The sequence below is a fragment of the Apostichopus japonicus genome, chromosome 6 (genome assembly GCF_037975245.1).
Source record: "Apostichopus japonicus isolate 1M-3 chromosome 6, ASM3797524v1, whole genome shotgun sequence".
In the NCBI taxonomy this organism is placed as follows: Eukaryota; Metazoa; Echinodermata; class Holothuroidea; order Aspidochirotida; family Stichopodidae; genus Apostichopus; species Apostichopus japonicus.
The window spans coordinates 5137173-5163908 of record NC_092566.1 but is presented as its reverse complement, the minus strand read 5'-3'; the positions used below and the strand labels follow the sequence as shown (position 1 = coordinate 5163908).

The 26736-nt window shown below is 38.6% G+C and overlaps 1 protein-coding gene across 2 annotated transcripts; it reads left to right on the top strand.

Annotated features, from left to right (window-relative positions):
* The first annotated feature begins 342 nt into the window (after positions 1 to 342).
* LOC139968763 (uncharacterized) lies at positions 343 to 26243 on the top strand. Of its 2 annotated transcripts, none has more exons than XM_071973124.1 (18): positions 343 to 555; positions 2513 to 2772; positions 3397 to 3525; positions 3984 to 4150; positions 4760 to 5560; positions 6493 to 6624; positions 7542 to 8126; positions 9025 to 9271; positions 9635 to 9805; positions 11083 to 11381; positions 12534 to 12717; positions 13645 to 14918; positions 16444 to 16956; positions 18950 to 19109; positions 19606 to 20309; positions 22160 to 22889; positions 23324 to 23560; positions 24988 to 26243. In XM_071973124.1, the coding sequence occupies exons 2-18, from the start codon at positions 2520 to 2522 to the stop codon at positions 25080 to 25082; spliced, it is 6681 nt and encodes a 2226-aa protein (XP_071829225.1). In that variant the 5' UTR covers positions 343 to 555; positions 2513 to 2519; the 3' UTR covers positions 25083 to 26243. The 2 variants fall into 2 exon arrangements, with proteins under 2 accessions (XP_071829225.1, XP_071829224.1); XM_071973123.1 differs by having other exon boundaries at positions 2509 to 2772.
* The last annotated feature ends 493 nt before the right edge of the window (positions 26244 to 26736 follow it).

Sequence of the window (26736 nt, the reverse complement as noted above, 5' to 3'; positions counted from 1 at the left end):
TCTTTGGCAATCTTCCATAAAAGACAAGAAGCTAAGGCATCGGCCTTGCTATTGCAAATTACATTCCATCAAGTATGTCCTTGCTAACATCCATGAACCATACAAGCAAAGAATCAGGAATAGGTTCTTCTCAAATAGACCTGACTCAAGCAACCCAAAGCTTTGTCAAACTCAGAAATATCAAAGTTGATCAATCTGCATGTCACGGCTGCATTGCCGTATAACTTGTGTAGAATATACACGTAAAGTGTTACGGCAACGTGTATTGTGCATATCCACTGAAGTGTGACCGCTTTGATCAACACCCCTGGCGTCCCTGAACCATGATGTTCTAGAGACGATGGCAAACGACCCTATTGAATTCACTTTGCTTGCACTGTCAATGAGCGATCAGTCTAAATAGAGTTTAGTCGACATAAAGGTAACAAAGTCTCTACCATATCGTTAGAGAAGAAACCTTTGGAAGGAGGACGAACCCCTCCCCCTTTCTTGACTGTACTGGACCTACCGATACCTCTTCCGACGTTTGATTTGGTCTTACGAAGACGTTGGGAGGTAAGTTCTTTCTTTTCGTTGAAATGTCTGTACTTTTGATCGCTTTCTATAATGTTTCATTAGACACCCGTGACACCTGTATCCTCCACTTCTCAGCAGATAATAGGCGGAGGATGACGGAGCAGGGAGCCTTAATGGCTCATATGAGCTCCCACATTACTTCTCAGGAATTTGTCCATATATAAGAATCATTTTTCTGTAAATGTAAATAACCACTACAGACATAAGTAATTGAATTACAGGTAAATCGTGTCATTATCATGCATGGTGCATACATAGAAAGTGAGCTGAGCTGGGTTATGTTTTTCAATCCCCATGTGGTGAAATGTGTTAAATAAGGGGTGGGGATGGGACTCAGGACCGTACGCAGGATCTTCTATGATGTTGTTCGTTTAGGGGAGATTTAGACCTTTCTATTGAACAGCCCTCCTTGGGAGTAGTCATTTTTTGTAAGTTATGCTTAATATGCAATTTGTTTAGTGACCCACAATATGAAAAACCACTCTCTATTCAAGAAACTATATGGGCCGTTGAAACGGGGAATGACCTTGAATATATCTGTAATGCATGACAATGAGTGAGTTCTTGTCCAATATATATTCATTACACTTACAGAGTAAGACGGGAGTGATGGGATTCATGTTCTAGTTCGACTTAATTTAAGATAATCTTACCCTGTATACTACATAGAATACTGTTCCAATCTATGAACTTTTTATTATCATACGTTGGTCGTATTTCATTAAGTTGTTTTCAATGATTATTGTATGGGTATATGTATGTAAGAGGGCCTCACGTCTCCGAGTATCACAATAGAATCTTCGTCAAACTAAAAGCAAACTGGCCTTTGGAGAAGTTTGCCTTTTTGGTTTGTGCAATACATTCCCATTCACCTGTGTATATAGGTTGATCAATCAGGGGGAATAGATGTATTGTTATAAGAACAAGTCACGCAGTCATTGTCATTAGGTACCCGAGCTGCTGACTCACCACGCATATTTCACACTATCTAGCTTGCTGTTAACAAATAAAAAATCTTTGTCATAATCCAAGGTAACTTTGGCTTATGCTATTGGCAGTGATTGTGAACGTTGGTTAGATTTCAGTCGTTTTAGTGCTTTAGTTATTTTGTTGTTTTGACAAGGTTTTATATGGCACAAATGACATATATACAACAGTATACAATACACAATACTCTTATACACAGTACACACAATACACAACAGTACAGAATACTCTTAATATGTTTACTCAAAATAAAATGTAACCTGTCTGTATTCTGTGCGTGTTTTTGTCCCCTCTGTTACTGTAACTTGTCATTTAGTCTCTGAAGAAGATCCTGCTAGGATCGAAACGTCAGGCCAACTTACTTTTACATAATATGTTTACTCGTATAAAAAAAAACTTCATGACTAACGCGTAACGAGACTTTTCGACGTCATAGCTGTGTGACACTGGTGGGGGGGGGGGGGTGGGGGTATGATGAAAATGATGAGGATGATGATGATGATGATGATGATGATGATGATGATGATGATGATGATGATGATGATGATGATGATGATGATGATGATGATGATGATGATGATGATGATGATGATGATGATGATGATGATGATGATGATGATGATGATGATGATGATGATGATGATGATGATGATGATGATGATGATGATGATGATGATGATGATGATGATGATGATGATGATGATGATGATGATGATGATGATGATGATGATGATGATGATGATGATGATGATGATGATGATGATGATAATGTGGTTTCTTTTGGGTTTCTGTAACTTGGAATCAAGAGGCAGGTAAAGGAGATCGGAGTTCGCATAACAATTGTATTAGTTCACGTAACATATCAGTGTGTTGCATAAGGCACAACTTGCCACCGTTTCACAGTGGCTATATAAAGATACTTTCCGTTTTTTATTGTTGCTTCAGCCAGAGTAAAGATGATGTCGCGTTTACTCATCCTTACATTTGTGATAGTGGGGGTTAAGTGCCAGACATGTCCATACAGAGATTACGGTGTAATAGCAGGCGACGTAACCCTTGGATTTATGTTCTCGTATTTATCACCACATTTTCACGGAGACATTTGCAGCCAAACTATTCCCGACTATTCCGCTATCCAGCTGGTCGAAGCAGCCATTCATGCGGTCAACATAGCGAACGAGAACAATTCCGTTCCAGGTGTTACTATTGGTAAGAAGTTAGCCTACTGTAGCTCGTAGTCCATTATATTAGTACTGTGAAGTTGGTGAACGCTATCATTCAGAATGTCAAGAGGTCGCCTAGCCTAACCTAAGTTAGACTTAGAAGTTAGAGCAAATGACAACTCCCTGGTTAGTTAGGTTCTTCCATAACTTTTCAGATGACAAAATATAACCAGGGACGGAGCTCCCATTTGCTCCCTGATATGGCGTAAAGATCAGAGTGTATCAGGAATTTGGTGGATAAAACCGCATCCATTCAGTTAGCCAGCTGCACTTATCTCACATGTGATATATATGGTCAAGGACATAACTTTCCTTACAGGCTGTGGATGTGAACATTGCTAGCTGTGGGATTATAGAACGTAGAAAATATGGAGTCTCACTTGTAAAATTATGTCATCAAGCCTAGGCTCTCAACCTTATCCCACCCACTGACTACTAGAGACAGCAAATAAATGTTCATGGCCCAGACATAGCCTAGAGAATATCACTAACTTGCAGCTCCACCATGGTTGGGGATGGGGAGGGGGGGGGTCCAAAATAAGTTGTTTTTTGTTGTCTGAGCAGTATACTGGATTGTCCCTTTCATCATTCTTCAATTTTATTTTGATAGGGCTGGAAGCATGGGACTCTTGTTACTCTGCTACTGTTGCTACAGATCGCAGCATCAGTTTCCTTGGCGACAGAAAGGTCTCATATGAACAAAATGTTGGAGATAACTGTGGAAGTCAGCTTAAAGCAGGTATGTCAGTATATGCAAATCTGCAGGACTTGGTTGAACAAAACAGCACTCATATAGTTAAGGATTTGTTTACTTTTTCTTTTACTTTGTCCTAATTATTTTGTCAATTCACCTTTAATGAATTGGCATGAATAGCCTAAAATACAATGTTGGCTATTATCTTGCTCTTCACAAAACCCCTCCCCCACCCATCTTGCATCCTTCATACATGGTGTGGTATGGTCTACTTTTCCTCACTCTTTTCCTTTTTGTATATTGTATTTATCTCTAATAGATTGATTTTTTTTCCTGATTCCCACAAGATCTACCTAGTTCAGGCTTTTTTCAAAAGTGCTATAAATATTGTTTTGTTTTTCTTTGACTCTTTGTTAAAGTCTTAAGTTGTACTTTTTGTTTCCTAAAGGCAAGTAAAGTAATGCCTCTTTAAGCTAACAATATTATACTGTCTGCTTCTATAGCGATGATCGCAGATCTTAGAGGTGAAAGGGGACCTGCAGTTGCATCCCTTCTTTCTGATGCTAAGTCTCCAGTCATTAGTTATGCTGCCACCATTCCAAGTCTCACTCCGTCTTCTGGTTATGACTTCTTATCACGGGTAGTTCCACCGGACAGCGCAGAGGCAAAGGTCAGTGTTCCAACTCGAAATCCATAACATGTTAAAAGTGTTCACATTTTCCTCAACCTCTGCCTTCAAGACATGGTATTTTGCTCCCAGTTCCCCCCCCCCCCCCTCTAATTGGCAAGAAAATTTGATGGAAAAAACAAGTTAAAATTAGTAAACAGTGTTAATTGTCAAAATTGACTTATAAAGTTCGATCTACTCATGACGCTTATGTAAATATGTGAACATGTTTAATTGTACACTGCTATTGAGCTAGTTCAAAAGATATGTCTCATTCTAGATGACAATTGTCTACATACAGTATGTTTATAGTAACTGTTAGGGTGAAAAATAATTACAGTGCAGATGTGCCTTGTTTTCTAATACTAATCTAATCCAACAGAGCTGAAATGAAATGTACCTGTCGCTCTCATTCCTCGGGAACGAACTATAATTATGGAGCAATGACCACCGAGTGAAAGACGTCTCCACAAGGCATGATAATTAAGAGCATGATGAATATGCATATTCTCTGCTTTGATTAATAAATGATGGAACTATGGAATCTTTATACAAGTACTTGTTTGTTATAATGCATGATTACCATTTCTAGACTGATTCCTTTCTCCATAGGCTATCGTTGGACTTTTAGTCTCTCAGGGATGGCAGTACATCTCACTGGTTTACTCTGACACAGCTGAAGACCAAGCGGAGGCAAAAGCTTTCCAGGATGAAGCAAGAAATGCTAAGATATGTATCTCTTATACTAAGGTCATCAGCTCAGATGCTTCCCAAGCTGTGTCTGATTTCGAACAACAGCAACAGAGTCCTACCATAGTCGTCGCCTTCCTGTCCTCGATGTCATTTCTATCAGAATTTGGCCAACGAATTTCAGAATCATCGAGGTTCCATTTCATCGTTGGTCATAGATTGCTCCCTGATTTAATAAAACCAAACTCGTTCTCCCTAAATCTAATGGCAGTATCTCCTTCCACATTGGATCTTACGATAGTGAGCACATTTGATGACTACTTCAAAGGTCTCTCACCAGATAATGTCAATACTGATGCTAATTTGTGGTTCACATCATTTTGGGAACAGTCGTATCAATGTCTGTTAGGAGTTTCGTGCGGCCCTGGCCAAGAGCTACAACACCAACAAAATTACAGGAGAAACCCGTACGTCTTGCCGGTCATAGAATCAGTCAACACTGTCGTGAAAGCTCTGAGAAATTTACAAGTCACAAAGTGCTTAGGTTCTTCGGGTCCTTGTGAAAGTTTCATGACAACTACGCCAAAGGAAATTCAAGATGAAATTAGACAAACCAGTTTCAGCACTGGCTCACAATCGAGCAATTTTAATGGAATGGGTAGCCCGGCATCCGAGGATTACTTCATCTGGAGGATTGAGACAACGAATGGGGCTCAAACCAAGGTAAGGATTAGGCTTAATCTGAATTTGGTACAAATGTAATAATATTAAAAGTAATATTTATATAGTTCATACTCAGCAAAGCTGCTCAAAGCACTCAAATCGTAGAGATAACTTACAAACTTAGAGACAAAGTTAACTCTAGAAAGACGTTTGCAAGAGTAATATTTCTTTATTATTCTTAATGTCCAAATTTTAGTTACATTCATCGAGGAGTTTCAAATTTAATGAAAATGACTGAAAGTGACTCAACAAATTGCTAAAACTATTCTGACAATAACAAATTATTTCCAGTTAATGATGAGGATTCAATCAGCAGTTTGAAACTGTGTATGTGAGAAAAACTATTCTTCAAAGTGTTTGTTTTTAAATTTACATTAGTTTATATTAGTTTATATTTATAAGTTCAAATATAAAGATTACAAAAGAAATCATAAATGTAACCCTTACAACAAATTTCATCTATGTTTAGGAGAGAGTGGAACGCTGATAGGGCAGAAACTAGCACATTGCTCAACTAACAATGTTAGGGATGGCGACTGTAACACCCTTAACTGGCTGCGATATTCCAAATCCAAAGAAAATTATAATTCATTTCATTCACTCATAGAACTCTATTTCAGTCGCTTTTGAAATAAACAACATAATAATAATACACAGAACCTGATAATTTTAAAGAGAAAGAGACTGAGAAGTGCCCACCAAGAAGCTTGAAGTGGCTTACAAACATGAACACACCCCTTTTAAAAATACAAATACATCTAATATATGAGACAATAAAAAGAGAGAGAAAATAAAGCAGTGTCAACAATTTTCAAGTTACTGGATCACAAATGTGGATTGTATGTCTTTGCCGACAATGTGTGTGTGTGTGAATTTACCATCTTGAAAAATACTCTTTTGAATCTACAAATTTTCTCTCTCTTCAATGACAGCTGGGGCAATCTCTTAGTGGTCAAACTTCATTCGTTGCAGACAACGTTCTGGATTCCATTACGTCGTCTTGCGGAAATCCATGCATGGACCCAGTCTGTCTAGCCTTGGAGGAAGATGATGATGAACTCACGGTTAGTTGGGAGATTTAGATCAGAGATTAGTTCAGAGGTTTGACTGATAGAAAACGTTATATAAACTGGAAAAGCTGAAGCAAAAGTCACACTGACCAGTGTAGCAATTGACTTTGTATGCTACAGGTCACAGTCATGCTGGGTGAGAAGGGAAGTGAACAAACTTTAAGAGTACACAGCTGACAGAAGTTCGAATCATGTCTAGGGATATATTCATAAATGGTCTAATAATACCATTGTTTGATATAAGGATGAGAAGCTCACGCTTCTTCATGATATCAGATATACTGGCAGCATGATTTGTGGATGGGAGGGTCTTTGATCATGAACTACCACAAACATTGGGTGGTCGTGTCTGTGGGGGATCTTCAAAACTGTTTTGAAGACACACCTGTTTTCATTGTTATAATTGTTATGTTTACTCTTATTGTATATTGTGTACATATCTTTCACTTTCTTTTGTACAGCGGGCGAGACTTTATTGTAAGTTGCGCTATATAAGAACTGTTCATTATTATTATTGATTACCCCTCAGAGCCCACAAAGTAGAAACAACAACCTGTGAGAGGAATAATGCTGAGATGATAGTCTAAGTGTTTTTAATCTGACTTGGAAAATTATGATTCAGTTTTTAGTGTTGCGATGCCTTAATTTACAATAAAACTAATCAGTTTAGATGAGATCCCATATATATGCATTCTATTAATTACTCTCCCAAGTAACTTTTTTTTTAATTTTTTAAGCTGTATTAGTACTACTACACAAAATAACACAATAACTACACAGACTAGAACTTGCTGGACTATAAACAAACGGGTTTGGGTTGTGACGAATTATCCTCAAATTTGATATGGTCTCGTTAGAATTTGTAAATTTGTATCTGTGTCTTTGTCTTCCACTCTCTACGTGATCTACAGGTACAAATTGAGGGCGATGTGTTACTCGCTGGCTTCTTCTCTGTCAATGAGTGGGATGCAGATGCTATGACCTGCGGTGCTCTGTCATTCGAGGGCGTGCTTCGTCTTGAGGCTATGTTGTACGCTATTAATCAAATCAACCAAGATCCAAATATCCTGCCAACAGTCACATTAGGGCTCGAGGGTCTCAATACTTGCGGGGATTCCCAAAGAGCAAGCCATCAGGCACTGAAATTGGTCTCAGAGTTTGAGTTTGGTCAGAGCGGGTCTGGATCTCGGGTCGCCGATGGCAACCAGAAGCAGCATCTGTACGGTATAGTCGGGCCCGGAGGCAACGAGGAGACCGCCGCGGTGGTCTCAGTGGTTAAGACCTACGGTGTTACAGTGGTTAGTTACGAGGCGGATTCACACCTTCTCAGCAGCAGCTCGTCCGTGCCAAACTTTGCGAGGGTGGTACCTACCTACATCAGCACCTTTTTTCCAGTTGCAGCAACCTTAGCAGAGTGGAACTTCCTTTATGTCAGTACACTGCTTTCTCCTGAAAATTATCCCTTGAACACCGTCATCCGATCATACTTTGAACAGGTAAATATAACTTTGATTCTGTTGCTGTGGTGTTGTGGTATAACATAAGTGTATCATAATATATAGAATATCTTTTTTTTCTTGCTTCATCTTCTATAAGTTTGTTCTGATCCTGTAAGCTATATTTATTATAAGTAAAGATCCAGAAATACTGTGTTAGTTTGTACCTGGGCATTCAATGATTTATTTTCAGACAGAATATTAAACTGAAATGCAACAAAAATGAAAAAAAGTGGAGTAATGCTGATATTACTCACTCGGTAAACTAGATTGACAGTCTTAAATTTATACGTTGAAAGAGTCCGGGCTGTAAACCTTTTTTTGACTACTGCATTGCCTACATAATGGTGCTGTGTGTGTGTGCAAACCTAGATTGTCCAGCCACTTTGATTGATGCCTCTGATATCAGTTGGTCTTCTTGAAAGGTCATCATTATTGCCCCCCACCCCCCCCCCCCAGTAGGTTAGAATGTGAGATAATGGTCAACCATGCTCAAGTTTAAACAAGAATTTTCCTTCACCACTAAATGTAGTTATCCTCTCTGAGATATCCAATTGTCTATTCCAATAATAATAAATGGGACTAGTTTGCAGCCACTAGGAAAGTACATTTAAAATATTCTAGCAGTTTTTATCATTGCTACAACTTGGGGCCAATACTAATGAAGTTTACAAACCAAAACCTGTACTGAAAACTGGACCTTTTCCCGTTTTGTCGACTCAAATCCCAAAGTTCAAGGTTGACAGATTTCCATGTGGGTTTGGGTTTTGTAATTTCACACCAAGATGGCATCATTTCAAGTTGTAAACTTGACAGGGGACAAAGCTAGGTTTTTGCTTTGAAATTCCCCTCCCAGTTTATTTCTGATTTTCTTACTAACGATTCTTCTTCTCTTCAGTATGATGTCTGCGTCGCCCAAAGCCTTCAAATACCATCAGAAGACAGCGGTTGGGATGCCATCTTTGACGATCTTTCGTCAAAGCCAGAAGCTAAAGCAATCTTCATCTCTGCCGGACCGGAAGAAATTCAGAGGTTCATGGGCCAGATAAAGATGCGCAACTTGACCGGCCAGTATTTCCTGATTGCGGACGATAGTTGGGTCTTGGACGATGATTTCACCTCCCTCTATGAAGATGTTGCTAGAGGTGAGCTACTATAAGGACATCGACACACTATATTCACTAGTTATGTTTCATAGCTCAACCTTGTTTCTTTACTTAAGACTAAGTTGACTAAATTTCTTGCTTCTAAGATGACATTCTTCATACTGCTTTGCGGAACCTTTCAAGAATGACGATACAATTTTGCCCAGTTGGAGTAATTTCTCATCTTGTCTCTGGATCAATGACAATTTCCGTACAGTTAACCTATGGAAATTTGTAGATTTGGGACTTGAGGAAGACTTATTCTGTAATATTTTGACGACCGTTTAAGTCAAAATCCAATTTGATATACCCGTCGTAAAAATGTCAATAATTTTCCCGTTTTTGTTGTTGTACGTATCATAGGTACTTTAGCTGTGAAAACTAGCCCAAGACAGTACGATACCTTCCAGAGATACGTGGCTGCCCTTGACCCCGCAACAAACTCCCAGAATCCTTGGTTCAGGAAATTTTGGATGCAGAAGTTTTCGTGCAATCTGCCTGGGGAACCGTCGGAATTTACCACTCCCTGTTCAGGTGAGACATTTTAGCAAGTTGTGTCTCTCGTCTGAGAAATAATTCTTGACTTAAAAAGGAGAGATCAACTTAATTTTTTTCTGCATGTCAGAACTGATTGCCATAGTCAGCAAAGAAAACATTAGAAATGTTACCAGATGTTAAAGCTCGAAAAGTCAATCTCTCAACGAAAGATCAGATTGGATGGAGGACTGTTGATAATTGTTACTGCCAAAAAATTTGTCTGTACTTAAAATTTGGAGTACATTGTCAAATCACTGTCGAGAAAGGTTTTTCCACTGTCTTTGTCAAGAGTTTGTAGGAACTACGTGAATACTTTTCTCGCAATTTTTAAATTCAAATGCTCAAGTAGGATAGCAAAATAAGAACTTATCGGGGGGTTAAAACTGGACCTAAGGTGACATTGCATTCTGTGATATATACAAAGAAGCTCAGTTTAAGGGTTATTTTACTCATCAAATTTTATAGTAGGTGCAAGTGCTTCTCACATTTATCTACATGACCATAGCAATGATGATTGCTAGGTTTTTTTTTCTTTGGAAGTAATTTTCATTTCATCAATTCTACTATCGTATAGTACATCATTCCTTATATTTCTTTATTCCCGGAAGCATATCTTGACAGACGGAAAGCTGTATTTATCTGAAGCTAAGTAGTGAGAATGGAGGGTGGGTGCTGGGGGAGGGGGGAGTGGAGGGGATTATATTTGGACAATTATGCAATGTTGCCACATTTTAGGAATTATGATGACATTCTAGAGATTATCATCAATGTTCATGGTCCGTACAGAAATTTTGAGTGGTCTCTATTTTTTTCCAGTAAATTTGGCCAAGTACTGGAATTCACTGCCACTGTCTGCTAGAAATTTGTCGGCAGTTGTGAGATGATTTCTCCAAAATTGAGGACATTTTCTTTTTATTAAGGCCTTTTAGGATGTTTTTGGAAGTTATACTTTGGATCCTTCCTTTTTTGAAGTTGTCAAATATCGCTATATATATGGAATATTGTTCTTGTTGCCTCTGCCCCTGTTGTGTTTGTCCTCATCATCGTCATTACAACCTCAATGATTAAAACAAACAAAAACACAAATCAATCGTTTTAAACTAACCTTGGTTTTCTTCAAAATTAATAAAATAAAACTGTTAGCAAATTGCTTATCCACTAGAGAGCCTGTGTAAGAGAATGTGTAAAAGTAAGTTGGCCTTAACTTTTGGTTTTCTTAAAGGAAATATCACTTAATAATGTTCGTTTCTTCTACATGTTGTCATATTTGACAGGGAACGAAGCACTTGATCCTAACACAGATGTCAATGATGAAACCTTAGCCTATGTTATCGATGCTGTGTATACTCTGGCAGAAGCCCTTCATCGTATCCACTCCGAAACATGTGGATCGTCGTATGTAGGAGTCTGTGAGGCCATGGATATTTTGTCAGGGGACCAGGTGTTTTCAGAAGTCGCATCCAAAACATTCCAAAGCAAAAATGAAGATGGGCTTTCAATTGATATTAGCTTTTCTGGTGAGGGCACAGTCCCATTTCATATCTTCAACATTCAACAGAATGGACCTGTAGAGGTATGTCAGGGGAACAAAAAAAAGGTTGTGACCAATTTGGTCTGTAGTACTCTTATATTGTCTTATCTTTTCCCAAATGCTACAAGACAAAACAATAAAAAACAGTGGCAATTTTTAAGATAATTTTACTGACCATTCAGCAAAGCCCTGTTTTTTTAAAACTTGAACCTTCCATGCAGGTACTTTGCCCTCTTATATTCCTTATTCTTTTATATGCGAGAAGTTAGCAAACATTGCAGTCTAGTAATGTATCAAGGAATGATTTATTCAGTATCGAAACACAAAACGCCATACAAAATGAACAAGTTTTATTAAAGATGTATAAATACAATTGTACACAGAAACTATACTAGAAAAGAAGTCAGAGCCATTGACAGTGCTACACAAGATATGAACACTTAATAATTCCCTGGATATTAATCATTGTAATAATTTTTGATCAAACCAATAAAATGTATTCAACTACTAGAGTTGATTTCATATTGATAAAAAAACTCTACATTTTATTCATCAAAATATAAATTATATAAATTAGGTCATAACCAATTCTGTTTTACAATCATATCATATCATATCATATCATATCATATCATATCATATCATATCATATCATATCATATCATATCATATCATATCATATCATATCATATCATATCATACCATACCATACCATACCATACCATACCATACCATACCATACCATACCATACCATACCATACCATACCATACCATACCATACCATACCATACCATACCATACCATACCATACCATATCATATCATATCATATCATATCATATCATATCATACCATATCATATCATATCATCTATATCATATCATATCATACCATACCAGATCGTATCATCTATACCATATCATACCATACCAAACCATACCATACCGCACAATATAACACAACGCAATATAATATAATATAATATAATATAATACAATATAATATAATATAATATCAACAAAAAGAACCTAGCTGTCATATTAAACCAACGTAAATTATATTTGACAAACCGGTTTCTTCTTTACAGCAAGACCTTTTACATCCCTGTCATTGTCTGTCTCAATCGTGATGCTATTGTTTTAGTGTCAATTGTTGCGTATCAATCTTTGCCATATTTTTTTAAACATTTTACAGGTGGGAATGTTCGCAAGGTTCCAGTTTCTCAAAACCCAGGCAGCTGTTTTCTATACCAGCGATGGCTTCATCAGAAATACTGGAATCTATTCAGTCTGCAACGAGACCCAATGTCTGGAATGCAAAGAGAACGGACGAGATTCTGTGGCTACCAGTAGTTCTAGTGGAGACATTTGGATTGGAGGTGAGAGTCACTGTTTTAAAAAAAAACAACTTAGGTTGCTTCGCAAAAACAAACAAATCCTGGGAGTTAATGCAATCAAGTCCTTGCAACCTTTGATTAATGCACGAAGAAAATTTTCAAACACGATTGATTTGTTGACCTTCATGTATCTTTCAATACACCTGATATAGCATTTATCATAATAAGCTGATAGGGCCTTGCATTGTGTATCATGGTACGATATTTAGGGTCCAACTATGTGTTTGTTTAGGCAGTGCTTAATTACCTAGCTATTAAATTTGGTTTCTGTTCATTGTTGTCTTATCAGGAAGCAAGGAAGTGCATGTTAAAAATAGTTTCAGGGTTTCTTTATAATTCAGACCCAAGTTCACTCATGCCATGCTGAGAGGCCCATTTATCCATATATTGTTTCTCTTTGTATTGAAGCAACCAATTGTGATGGTTTTTAGCCCATATCTAAAGTCATCAAAATTTAAAATTTCTTAAAATTTGGGAGTCATTGAGAAAGGTTGAGTATTAAACAATATTAACTTTCTGTAAGGAAGAAAGGCAACAACCTTAAAGGGGTCAAAGGAGGTTTAATGCCCCCAAAAATGTAACCAATTGTTGTGAGAGAGGTAGATTGTAGTGCAATTGTGAAGGAGGCAAGTGAGCATTGTGGTTCGTAACTATGAAAACCTGTCTTTTTTTGGACTTGTCAAGTGAATGCTCCCAAGGGTGAATTTGACAATTCTTGGTCTTTGCTTGATTAATAAGGAGCAATATTGATCCTCCATAAACTGAGTGTATACAAAATATGCACAAAAATTCTCATTTATCGACCAATGGGAAATGTGTCCTTCTACGTTGTACACATCTGTTGAAAATATTTCACAACCCTTTATGGAGGGTATAGAGAGTTAAGCATTCTATATTTCCCATTTTCAGGTTTCTTTGATATAAGTGAACCAGAACCGACACAAATCGAGTGCTCCGATCGTCTGGTACTGTATAACATGCAACTGCTGGAGGCATTTCTCTTTGCAATCGATGAAGTGAACAGGGATGTCGACGTCCTCCCGGACCTAAAACTCGCCGGATTAGGTTTCGACTCGTGTTCCAGCAAGAAGCGAGTCGGTAAAGAAGTCGGCAATTTTTATTCTGGCACGGTCGATTATCGACCGGGTTACAATCCAAACCGGATAAGCATCGCTGGGATGATAGGGGGATCCACGAGCGACACCACCCAGGCGATATCCAACACTCTGGTAAACCTGGACCTCGCGACAATAAGCTATGGGGCCACGTCGACCATATTCAGCAGCATCAAGGCATATCCTCACGTACTCCGCACGGTGCCGTCCGATGAAAAGCAAGCTGCTGCAATGGTCAACGTTTTGATGGAACTTCAGTGGAATTACATATCCATTGTTTACTCCGATGACTCCTACGGTAACGACATCCTCGAACAGTTTAGGAAAGCGTCCGAAACGTCGAACATCTGCGTGGCGATGACTTTAGCCGTCAGCAAGATGATGTCGTCCCCTAGCGCGATCGACGGTCTGATCGACAGTCTACAGACTAATCCGCATGCCAGGGTGGTTTTGCTCTTGACCTCTGACCTACACACTAGGTCCGTCCTGCAAGCAGCAGAGCGTAAGGAAGTGACCGACATACAGTGGGTCGGGGGAGACACGTGGGGATCCAGGGATTACGTTTCGCAGGGGGCAGAGAGGACCTCACTGGGTGCTATCACCATACAGTTTAAGGAGAGTGAAACCACAGGGTTCAGGGATTACTATACTAGCTTGCTTCCATACAGTAACCAAAGGAACCCCTGGTGGAGGAACTTTTGGAGCGATAACTTCCAATGCAATGTGATCTCCGGCCGGGACAACTATGATATTAGCTGCCCCTTCAACTCTCCCAGTCTGGCGGAAGAATTTATGCAGGCTCCAGAGGTCACCTATGTGGTCAATGCGGTCAAGGCTTTAGCCACTGGTCTTCATAATGCTATAACAGAACTGTGTCCTGGTGTTACAAACCATCTCTGCTCTAACTTCAAAAACAATCCGGACAGTTTTTACGACATCGTCAGAACGGTCTCCTTCACCGGTGCAGATGGCGTCAACTTTCAGTTTGACTCCAAAGGTGATGGCCCTGCAGAGTACGACATTTTAAATTTCCGTCCAACGGAGGATGGAAGATTGGCACATGCGACGGTAAGCTCTTCCAGGTTGTTATGTCCAAGTTTCATTCCCTTTCTGAGATTTATATCTGAAACTTTGTAAAATCAGTATCTTGATATTAGTTCAAAATATTTAATTTAGTTTTGAATATAGATGTGTTTCTGTGTATGTATGCAATGACAATTTTTAGGTTATAAATCACAGAGGGTTCATTTTGATAGGTTAATAGACTGTTGAGAAAACTGTTATCAGTTTAGGTTGTTCTGCTGTGTATCACACTGAACAGTTGAGTAAGGACCATTTAAATGTTAAAGGCTCCTCAATATCATGAAATACACAGACTGCAGTTAGGTCAATTCTTCATATACAACACTGAATAGGAAAAACAAAACATTTACGATGACCTCAAATAACGAGAGCGTGGTGGCCAATTGGCTAAGGCGTCGGACTCGTGAGCCAAGGATTGCTGGTTCGATTCCTGCCTAGTTCATTATGTTGTGCCCTTGGGCAAGATGCTTTATCTCACTTGCCTCTCTCCACCCAGGGGTTAAATGGGTACCTGTGCGGCGTAGTATATAACTGCTGCCGACTGGAGGGATTGTCTCTGGGACAGGATATAATTGACCAGGGATAATATAACGTCTGTAAAGAGCTTTGAGACCTATCGCTGGTATAAAGCGCTATTTTAAAAGCAAATATTATCATCTTTCAATAACATGTTTATAGTGAATTAGAAAAAATTTGTTTAGGACAAACACCCAAAGGTGCTCTGTTGCTCATATGTAGTTTAAAAAAAAAAGCATTGGGGGTTGAGTTATAAGAATTTATAGAACCAATGGATCAGCATTAATATTCTTCACTGAAGAGCTGATGGCATCATCAATTTACCCTTTAAAGGCATTGAAGACTCGCCGCAAACCGCGTGCCGCACTCTGAAAAAGTTAACTTTCCGTTAGTGAAGTTTTCTTCTTCTTGCTACAAAATGCAGACAGTAATGAAACGTGATACCTTGTTATCTTTTATCTAGACCTGAGATATCCATCACTGCTATATACACTGTGTTGTGGGTATTGACCGTAGCTGTACGTATTGACTGTACACTAGTGTCTAATTACCGACGGTAGCAAGCTGTGTGTGTATTTTCTGGGATCGATGGTGGTGTCTTACACTTCTGTTACACCTCATTCGAATCTAGGTCAGATTACCGGCATGAGACGTTTCTTTGTGCGAGCCGTCGCTCCCTTTAAAGGAGCATTTCACAGATTATTGAAAGTTAAATATCATGAATGCCAGAATCACTATAGAAAATATTGAACTACCCCACTCGAAAGTTTCCTTTCTTCATGTGGACTATGACATGTTAAGAATAAAATTCTGCCAAACAAAAAATCCTTTCAGATCGTCTACAATAAAGTTGATGGTAATCGATTGTTGTCCTAAAAGGTTAACCATCGACTCGTCAAGAACATATAGCAGGTAGCGATGGATACTTGATAACTCAATACAGGACATCGAATAGTACTACTCAGCTACTGATATTTGTCTTTCTTATTTTTAGATCGGCACGTGGATAGATGGCATCCTCACTGTTACGACACCCGACTTGTATCGCGGTGGGGAAAAAATTACGTTGCCCGAGTCGTCAACGAGTTGCGTCGGGAGATGTGACGAATGTCTCCCTTTGCCGGAATCAGCGCGGTTGGTGGCCAGTCTGCCCGGAGAGCTCCAGATTCCAGCCGTCGTGGGGGTACACGAATCCACTCCCCGTTCATCGCAGACATGCGGAAGTCTACGAGAAGCTGGGGTCGTCAATGTGGAGGCCATATTGTATGCAGTGAAGGCTATAAATAGTGACGACACGATTCTGAAAGGCGTTCAGCTCGGAACTACTGTATTTGACAGCTGCCTCAGCACTGGACAAGGCATAAGGTCCCTTTCATCTTACTTGTCGAGAACGGGCGAATTCAGCGACGACAACACCTGGCGACATATCGCAGGCATTGTGGCGGCAGAGGACCAAATGGTTACAAGATATATATCAGATTTATCGGAACAGTTTCAATATGTACAGGTTAGTTACACCACTTTTTCCTTTTTCTGCTTTCTGTTACCATGGCTACAAGTCAGTTGTATCATTATAAGGAGTGATAAATTTACAGCATTCTTTTGTTTTTTTTGTTTGCATGTTTGCATTATTTAGTTAAGTTAATGGACAAAGGATTGAACTAATGATTTTTGTTCTCTTTCAATCAAAGCTAGAGCATTGCAATATAAACTACTGGAGTTCGTTTGTTGACATATCCTCTAAAGACCTAAGAACATGTAAATAACAAAAAAATGTTAAACTTGTCTTTGCCACTGAAAGATGTTATGTCGTCTCAGTGGAATCCAATAAATATTGTATGCCTGATGTTGCGTGACATCACATATTTCCCTCTTCTGAAGTTCGATCGAGAGCCAATAGTAGTTAAAATATGGATAGTATAAATGGAAAAGCAGCACGGTAACCATGAGAACTAGCTAGTTACGGAAACAACATAAATGGAAAATATGGTGTCTGGCATCATCGTTTTTTGCTTATATGTACTGCCGATTCAGCAATATGCATTGCAGATTCCTCATCTTTAACAATTTGTGTCAGTGTTAAGCTACGCAGTAGTTTGCTAAACATTTGCTCTAATAGTAAGCGAATTGATTCCATTCTGATTCTGATTTCAGATTTCTTAATTAGTGTAGGTAGTATTAATTATGTATTCTCACAAATTCGACAATTTTTTCGACTGCGTGATTTGGAATGAAAAATGAACCTTTAAGAGTGTGTGAGATGTATTTTGTGGTGGAATTATTTGGCATGGCAGGACTGTCTTCAGATTCAAATCAAAATTCTGCTCTAAAGCAATTAAGAGGCCCATCTTTTCATTTCATTCTGCACTCATAACTAAGCTCTCAGGTGCAAGTTATTTTGTACTGTCAACTATAACCACACTTTCCAAATTGTCTTAAGTATCAGAGTTAACATTTCTTGGCTGTACCTACAAAAGAACCCTGTAAATGTATCCAACACTTGTGCAAACAATACCAACCGGATAATGCAAAGAGTATCCTCTACAAATGTTTTATTAACGGCTAAAACATCATAGTATATTCCCACTTCTGACACCATGCATCCAATAATGTGAACTTAGACAAGATAAAGAGTATAACCTTTAAATATGTGTATTTAACAGCTAAGATCTGATATTTTTATCTTCCCACTTCTGATGCCATATTTAATTGCCAGAACCAATGATATGAGCCCAGACAAGCCACAGGGTGCAGTGTATTAGTAATTATTTACTATTGACTGGTCAGATATTCAAAGTATACTAATGAAGGTATACATTTGTGTCATAAACAGGATGGAGTTCAAGTCCATAGACTTCAACACTTAAGATGGTTAATACAAAATGCAAACTGACTGTATGTCAGTACATTTTTACAGTACGGTATATGTCATACAAACCGTCATGCCATACGTGTACAATGCCGGCTCCCTATAGGCTCATACATAGCTTTCTTACCCAGTGGTACTCCTTCATGACGTGTATCAAAGCAGTTGAAGCCTAAGACTGTGATTAAGGAAGTCCATTCATTCAACATTGTCTCAGAACAAACTTGATGAAAACAATGATCAATAAACAATAAAACAAGCTGTGCGGTATTAATATTGGATGATTAACAATTTAAATACTCAGAATTTTATGATCTGTTTTATTCATATTTGATTAGTTGAATCATAGTACTGACTATCTTATTCAGCTGTTCAATGTTGCTATGCAGTTTGGATACACCATGTCCTCGACTTGGTCAGTTCTGCATGTTAAGGTTTTCATTGTCAGAACTTTGCTACGTGTTTTAAGTTATTGAACACAGATGTTTCAGACAAATTTCAAAGAGTAAATTTGAAACTTGAGGTAACAGCTGATCATGAGGAAGAGGGAAGATTTGCAGTTTGCAGTCTTGGAAATAATGTGTAGTTTCACACAGAAACATAAATTCTATATTGCTTTCTGCAACCTTCACAGGTGGCCTACAGCTCTGTTAACAGCAGCTCTTCAGAATTCCTCATGCAGACATCCCATAGCTTAGACCAATATTACACAGTGATACAAAATATTCTCCAAATGTACGAATGGAATCTGGTTGCTATAATTAGTGATGGGAGAGATGTGCAACATCAACAGTGTAAGTTTAAAATAGTAATTCACTCGTTTAAAAGTAACGTCTGTACTTTCAAAAAGGTTTATGATTGTGGACATGCATACTCGAAAAGTCATGAAAGTTGAAAGTGACAATTCACTATTGTCTGAAAATTCTTCAAACAACCCAACTTTAATAATGAACTAGATGACACCAGAGTCAAGGTGTAAATTCAAATGCAATTTTTTATTAAATTTTTGATCAAGTAAAGGTGTAGTTAAGAATTTCGCCCAAGTATGGTCCTCAAATGTCCAGGTGAAACCAATAATGACCATCGATAATTCTTGGAAGAGTGATTGAGAAATCGTCTCTGCATTTGTTTCAAGAATGGTTCAAAGTCTACAAGATTTAATTTCATTTAAAAAGTTTTGTAACCATGGCAACACAACTTTGGGAGTCTTCATAATTAATGGAATAGCAAGATCTCTTGTCATAATTTGTAAATTTAGGAAACTCCTCTCTTGTGATGTGTTCTTTGCAGTGGCAGAATCCATATTTAGCGCACGAGAAGAAATCGGAGTTTTCGTCGAATTTATGCAAAGTTATGACTCCAACATCGATGTAAGCTCTATTCAAGATGCCTTGAATGCAAGAGAGAGCAATGTTGCCATTTTAGTGATGTCCCTCTCGACTGCAGAAGATATATTAACGAGAATGGAAATAGATCGTCACATAACCTTCATCATCATCGACCCCTACGGCCCCTCTCCCTCGGTGACGCTGCCTTCCCAACTCCACGGTGCCCTCATCGTCTCAACAAGGCGTACTTTAGATGATTTTGATGACTACATTACCTCCTTGGGGGCTGGAGAGAACTCAGATAATCCATGGTTTGATGAATTTATCACGACCAATTATGGATGTGTCTTGACCGGGCAGAACAGCCGACGGTGCGATACCTCGGATCGGATCCAAAATTCGTTGGCGAGCATTAATGCGCAGAACATTATTGACAGCGTTTATGCCCTAGCTAGGGGCATCGATGCCATTAAGAGCGAAATGTGTGGGATTGGCAGTGAGGGTCTCTGCAAGGCATTCTTTCAGGTTACCCCAGCAGGGGTGAAAGATATCATGGCGGATCAGGAGTTCGAAAGCGAAGGTGGACGTATGGTAACGATGAGGAAAGGCTCAGCTGTTGAAGGCTTTGACATATGGAACAGCAATATGAATGGAGAGGTCTCTCAGGTATGCATATTCATGACATATTATATACTTTTATGCATATTCATATCAGTGTGTCTTCTAGACAAAAATTTGTTATGTTGTACCCTTATAACTACTTCAATTTTGAGATTTTAATCAGACCATTTCATCTCTTGATGAAGCAAAATGTTATCAGCTAGGTTGGCAGTAAAATGTTAGTTGTAAATGTTAGTAACAAAAACCAATATTTGACCTTTTAGCATATTTAAGGGCAATGCTGATGACCTTCATAGCGTAGCTGGTTGTGTTTTGAGCGTAATCTACATAGAAATCTTCACTGTGTCACACCTGAATATAATCATCATCTTCTTCGATTTTCATTTAGGTAGAAAAGGTGAGGTGAGATCAGAATCTTCTGAGAAGTTCACTTGTTAGTTTATCTTGAATAGAAAATTCTAGAAAACAAGTCCACACCACACCCTCCCAACTCTACAATAAAATCAGCCAGTTGAATGTTGTTTACTCTCAGTTATCACTCTGGTGTTTGGCCAATGTTTGGCCAATATGTGTGGCTGTAGTTATGTATATATATTAGTGTTTGCACGGGTTATCCGGGTACCCGCCCGACGCGATACTACCCGGTTCTTAATTTATTACCCGAATCCTAAGCAAAGTGTCATTTAAAAAAAAAAAAATGGCAAACCGACGGTTAGGCAGATTTCCCATTGACTTAGTGTGGTGTTAGGCTACAATGTGGTCGAAGATAACAGCAATAACGAAGAGGCCCACTCGAAGCGATACTACCCGGTTCCTAATTTATTACCCGAATCATACGCAAAGTGTGATTGTTTAAAAAAAATTGCAAACCGATGGTTAGGCTGATATCCCATTGACTTAGTGTGTTGTTAGGCTACCATGTGTTTGAAGAGAACAGCAATAACGAAAGCTTTCAATAGATATCTTATAACTGCGTCACAATTTCAGCTGATAAACAGATGGCTAGGCTAGACTACCCCCATTAACTTAGTGTGGTGTTAGGCAACCATGTGGTCGAATGTAACAGCAATAACGAAAGTATTCCATGGATGTCTTATAACTGCGTCACAACTACAGCAAATAAACAGATGGTTAGGCTTAGCTAGATTTCTCATTGACTTAGTGTGGTGTTAGGCTACCATGTGGAAGAAATTATTATTTATTCATTCGTTTATTTCAAAGCAGGAAAGGCTGACAAGGAATTTTACACGGTGTTTATGGATTATAAACGGGATAACAAAAAAATAGTAATCACAAGTGGCTTTTTACTAATCGTTTATTCCAAATGCGATCAAATTGCGCGAATCGCGCAATCTCGCGGCTAATGCGAACCCTGGGCCTGCATAATAGATAGTAGTAGTATTAAAAACTGTTTAAGAGCTTAATTGGATATTTATATTGATCCAATAGACGTGCACGAGCTAGCATAAGCAGCGGCGGCAGTGCGATGTTAGTAGTAATGCTAATTATTATTAAATAATTAATTTATTAACAAGTTAATGAAAGAAACAGAAGCAAATAAAAATTATTGAGGGGGGTTTCATACGATATTTTACACCTACGTATTTGAACATGAAAACATAATCAGTAGAGAATATAATGCACTTATTAGCTTACAGCATCCAATATGTAATTTCTTGAAAATCGTGATACACGAGGGTAAACAATTTTTTTCGGGTACCCGGATACCCGACGGGTAACGGCCCTCGGGTACCCGGTTCCCGATTTTTGGACCTGTGTAAACACTAATATATATATATATATATATATATCTATATATATATATATATATATATATATATATATATACAATTATATTTGTCAAAAACATATTTTCATTTCCATTCATAATACAGGTTGGATCATGGGAGGATGGCACACTGACCATCAAAAACGTTTATTTAGAAGACACCAATTCTGTCCGAGGAACAGTCAAGTCTTCCCAAACCACTTGTAAAGAGTTTCTTTATCTACCAAGCCTGAAAGACGAATGGTTACTCCCGGTGGTGTTTCTCTCTGCTGCGGGTATCATCATCTCGGTGATGTTCATCTTTGGTGTCTTGATCCAGCACCACAGTCCTCAAGCTCAGGTCTATTCCGTCTTCCTCACCACCGTTCTCCTCATCTTCATCATCTGCACCTTTGCTCAGAATGCTTTGTTCCGCTTGCCGCCGTCGCCTCTGGTATGTGGGGTGAGGAGGACAGCCTACAGCGCCGTGCTCACCTCTGCCTTCCTAGCGGTTTTTCTGATGACAGTGAGGATCTACCGAATCCTGGCCAGAGAGAAGAGAATAACGGGTCCTCGCACCCTCTACATCAACAACAAGAGCCAAGCTAGACTGTTCCTTTGGTTGTCCGTCATCACGATCATAATGGTCCTTCAACAGTGGCTACTTCAGCGTCCTGCGGTAGTGTTCGACTCCGACTGTGTCGCATACTGTCAGTTTATGGACGGCCATTATGCAATTTCCCTGCTCTTTCTGTTTGTCCTGATGCTGGCCACTGTCTTTGTGTCTATTCTAGCTATGTGTCGGAGTTCAACTATCCTATCCATAGAAATCTGGCTGGGATTCATCTGCGTAATCTGTAAGTAATATCGACTTCTGCAATATCAATTATTTTTTAAGCTTTTGATGATAAACGTCAGCTCAGCAAGGGGTTTTATGATTATGATTATGATTTTCTTTTGGGGGGGGAGGGGTTGGGGTGTGGATGTTCTGTCAAAAGCTTAGATAAATCAATCATTTACTATTCACTTTTGGAACAAAAAGACAATAAAGTCCTTAAAGGCTGACTTAAGCAGAATTTCAGTCTTGACATTTTAAAGTCCAAGCAAAACCTCTCATATTTAAAGGGTCATTCCTCAAAAATTAAAAGTATTATAGGAATCCAACCTGGAGTGATATCAGGGTTCTTTTAATGTGGTCTACTACTTTAATATTGTGCTTAAAGTCATCCTTTAAGTTTATAAGGAATATATTTGACGAACCAATCCACGATACTTGTCTCTTTTTAACAAGCTTGTATTATCTTGGTGGTTGCCTGGATTGTCCTTGGAATCATCACTGACATCTTTAATGATAACCGCATGTACATCATCGCAACCTCTCTGATGTCGATTGCTCTCGGCTACCTGCTCTTGTTCTTCTTCGTCCCCATCCGCATCTTCAACTTGTGGAGGAAACATGACCCGTTCAGCGACAGTGCCAGTGTGGTCTCCGGAGAGTTTAGAGATGCTAACCGGAGGGAGAGGATCGGTATGTACAATCATTGTAATAATAACAATAGAATAAATATATTTGGGTAAGCTCCTTTAACTCCATTATAACTTCCCCAGAGGGAGATAAGCCCCAGATTTTAAAGGGTGTGGAGACTCGTGCACAAAGAAACGTCTCATGCCGGTAATCTGACCTAGTTTCGAATGAGGCTTAACAGAAGTGTTCGAAACCACCATCGATCCCAGAAAATACACACACAGCTTGCTACCGTCGGTAATTAGACACTAGTGTACAGTCAATACATACAGCTACGGTCAATACCCACAAGACAGTGTACAAAGCAGGGATGGACATCTCAGGTCTAGGTAAAAGATAACGAGGTATCACATTTTATTGCTGTCTGCATACTGTATTGACAAGAAAAAAAACTTCACTTGCAAGCAACGGAAAGTTAACTTTTTCAGAGCGCGGCACACGGTTTGGAGCGAGTCTTCAATGCCTTTAATGCTTCCATGTGAGGATTTTTTACTCCAGCGTCTCACATTCCATTATGGTTTTCAAACAAAGTGGTTTTCTAACATATCTAAAATCAACCCTTCCAGAACAAATGGAAACACAGACATCATGGCATGTATTTCTAGATGGGAACGCATATAGACAGAGCTTATTTACAAGTTTCTTAGCTTCACTTGTGATTCAATTGGCTCTTTGAAAGCAATTTGCTAATTAAAGAATTTTTATAGTGTGCTTAACAAACATTCCATAATAGTTTTCTCCACCCTCCCCCTCCAACAACCTCAAGATGTACATGATTGCCTAGAAGATGAAAAGAATGAAAATGAGAAATCAACTTTATCAGCTGTTCCCTGCCCTGTTATTAAACAGGAAAAGTATTGTCAGTTTGAAGGTAACTTTGAATGCAAAGGTTTTGGCTCGATCTATATCACCTGAATTCTTCACACCCTTGATCTGTTATATATCTATAAAATATTCACGTCTTGTATTGCCAAAAGATGTCGGAATGAACGTGAGGTAAATTTGGAAAATGTTACGACGACAGTATTACATTATTTACACGTTGAGTCCCAAAACTGTAGTAACTTCTAGGCTCTTACAGGATGCAACTGACAAAGGAACCCCCCTCCTCCCCCTCCTCCCCCTCCTCCCCCTCCTCCCCCTGGCATACCTTTACTTTGCTCTCTCCTGGTTAAAGTACAAGATATGCACAGGATTTATTCTACTAACTTGTTGTTTCATAACAAACTTTTATAAAAATTCAGTTCCGAACATGCATAAATTATTTCTTTTATTGTTTTTTGTAATTGTTTTTTTTTTATTATTATGATTATTTTTAATTTTTTTTTAACTTTTTATAAATTGTTTTAATTCTTCTTAATTGTTTCTTAAATGTTCAAATGTGACTACCAACATTATCAGTTTTTTCCTTTTGTTTTTGTCCTTTATAGATTCCAATTCTTCAGAGGTGAATGGTGCTACAGGTGGACAAGACAACCATACCTACGACGATCCAGCTGCAATGAAGTATGAAAGCAAAATGTAATCAAGCTCGAGAAGACTTGGGGGGGGGGGGAATAAGAATGGGGTGAGGGAAGAGGGATGATTTGTAATGAGGCAAAAATGTAGGGAAATTGTTCTTTACCCCTGCTGGCATCCCATAGATACCACTACAACATCCCACAAAGTTTTTCAAGAAAAGTCCCAAAATCGTTTTGTCTTTTTCATGAAGCAAAAATTGTGTGTATTAGTAAACTATATACAAGTTAGTAATGTTAGTAATGATAACTGGTAGCAATATCGTTTCCCGTAATAACATGTTAACGGGAGAAAAAACTTTGCATGATAAATTAGATAGTGATTTTGCTACATGGGAAGAAGATGTCATTTACTGATACAGATTAGCCCCCACCTCCTTGTACAAAGAATGCTGGATTCCGGGATTTGAAGGAGGGTGTGTGGTCCTAATGTTGTTGAAGGCAACTAATTTTGAAGGGTCTATGGGGCCCCTACCCCTCCAGAAACAAAGTTGAAATTATAGATGTAAAATTGTGCATATTTAGGCTATGAACAAAGTGTTTTTACTAGGTCTACATGCAAGGTTGTGCTAAAAGCAACTTTTTAATTTTCTTATGTGGTGCTAAAGTGGGAGGGGGGGGAGGGGCACACCCTCTTCCCTGGTTTTATGCCTGGTTTAGTATATTTTGCAGCAGAGTTCTGAAAAGAAGTATTAGTGCAGCTGTAAATCATAGCTAAAGGAAGGGCTTTCTAGTGATATCTTTATTTCAAGATGGGAACAACTTTTTTGTTTGCTTTAGAAACGTTTGCTTAGAAATACACATTTAGAGTTTTTTTTTATAGCATTTATTTCTAAAAATTGGTTTGTCTCTCCTCTGTTTTGTATGTAAGTGTCTGTTTTTGTATTTTTATTTGTTTTGTTGCAATATGCATATCCATCAATTTCTCTTGGATTTGTATCGAAGTGCTGTTTTATCCAGCTAGCTGGCTGTTTCAAAAAAAGTAATGCCTCCTGTCAAAAAAAAAAATGTGTGTTGGGTTTGTAGGTTGATTACAACAGATGATTAACACTCCAACAAAAAATACTGTTACTTTAGAGTTCCACGCAATGTCTGATATAATTACACATTGTCTGAAAGTCAGTAAACAACAACAAATTACACATCTGTGAAAGACTTGGGAAAAGGAAGCAACTTAACATGAAGGAAATCTACTGTTTCCTTCGGTAGCATTTGCTTACCGATTATTTTTCTTCGCATAACCTGACTTGCGACAGACTCTAAAAGCATGGCAACTCATATTGGGGGTATGCGACCCATAGTCTAGGAAGTGTGCCTTTGAAACGTATGTGTGAAGACATAGCTTAGGTCTAAAACAAATTCCCTTACCCGGCATATTTTTTCGGTAAGAACCAGGGGAGGTTTTCAATATTTTCTATTGATGCTAAATTAAAAAGTTTTACATGAAAGGAAATACTTAGCATTTTGATGGGGAATAACAGCATTATAGGTACCTGTTTGAATCTGGTGTTAATGCCGGTAATGTTAATTATTATTAAGTTGGTGATAAAAAATGGCGAGCAACAGCACGGTGGCCGTGGGTCACCTTTTTACAGTACTTTTTGGTGAAATAAAATTCTATCAAGCACATGTATTTTTATCTTTCTACACCTTTTCATAGTC

Excerpts from the sequence above, each read along its gene's own strand:
- LOC139968763 (XM_071973124.1), top strand. The coding sequence starts at position 2,520 with ATGATGTCGCGTTTACTCATCCTTACATTTGTGATAGTGGGGGTTAAG. Across the intron at positions 5,561-6,492 it reads CGAATGGGGCTCAAACCAAG|CTGGGGCAATCTCTTAGTGG; the intron begins GTAAGGATTAGG and ends CTTCAATGACAG. Across the intron at positions 12,718-13,644 it reads TGGAGACATTTGGATTGGAG|GTTTCTTTGATATAAGTGAA; the intron begins GTGAGAGTCACT and ends TCCCATTTTCAG.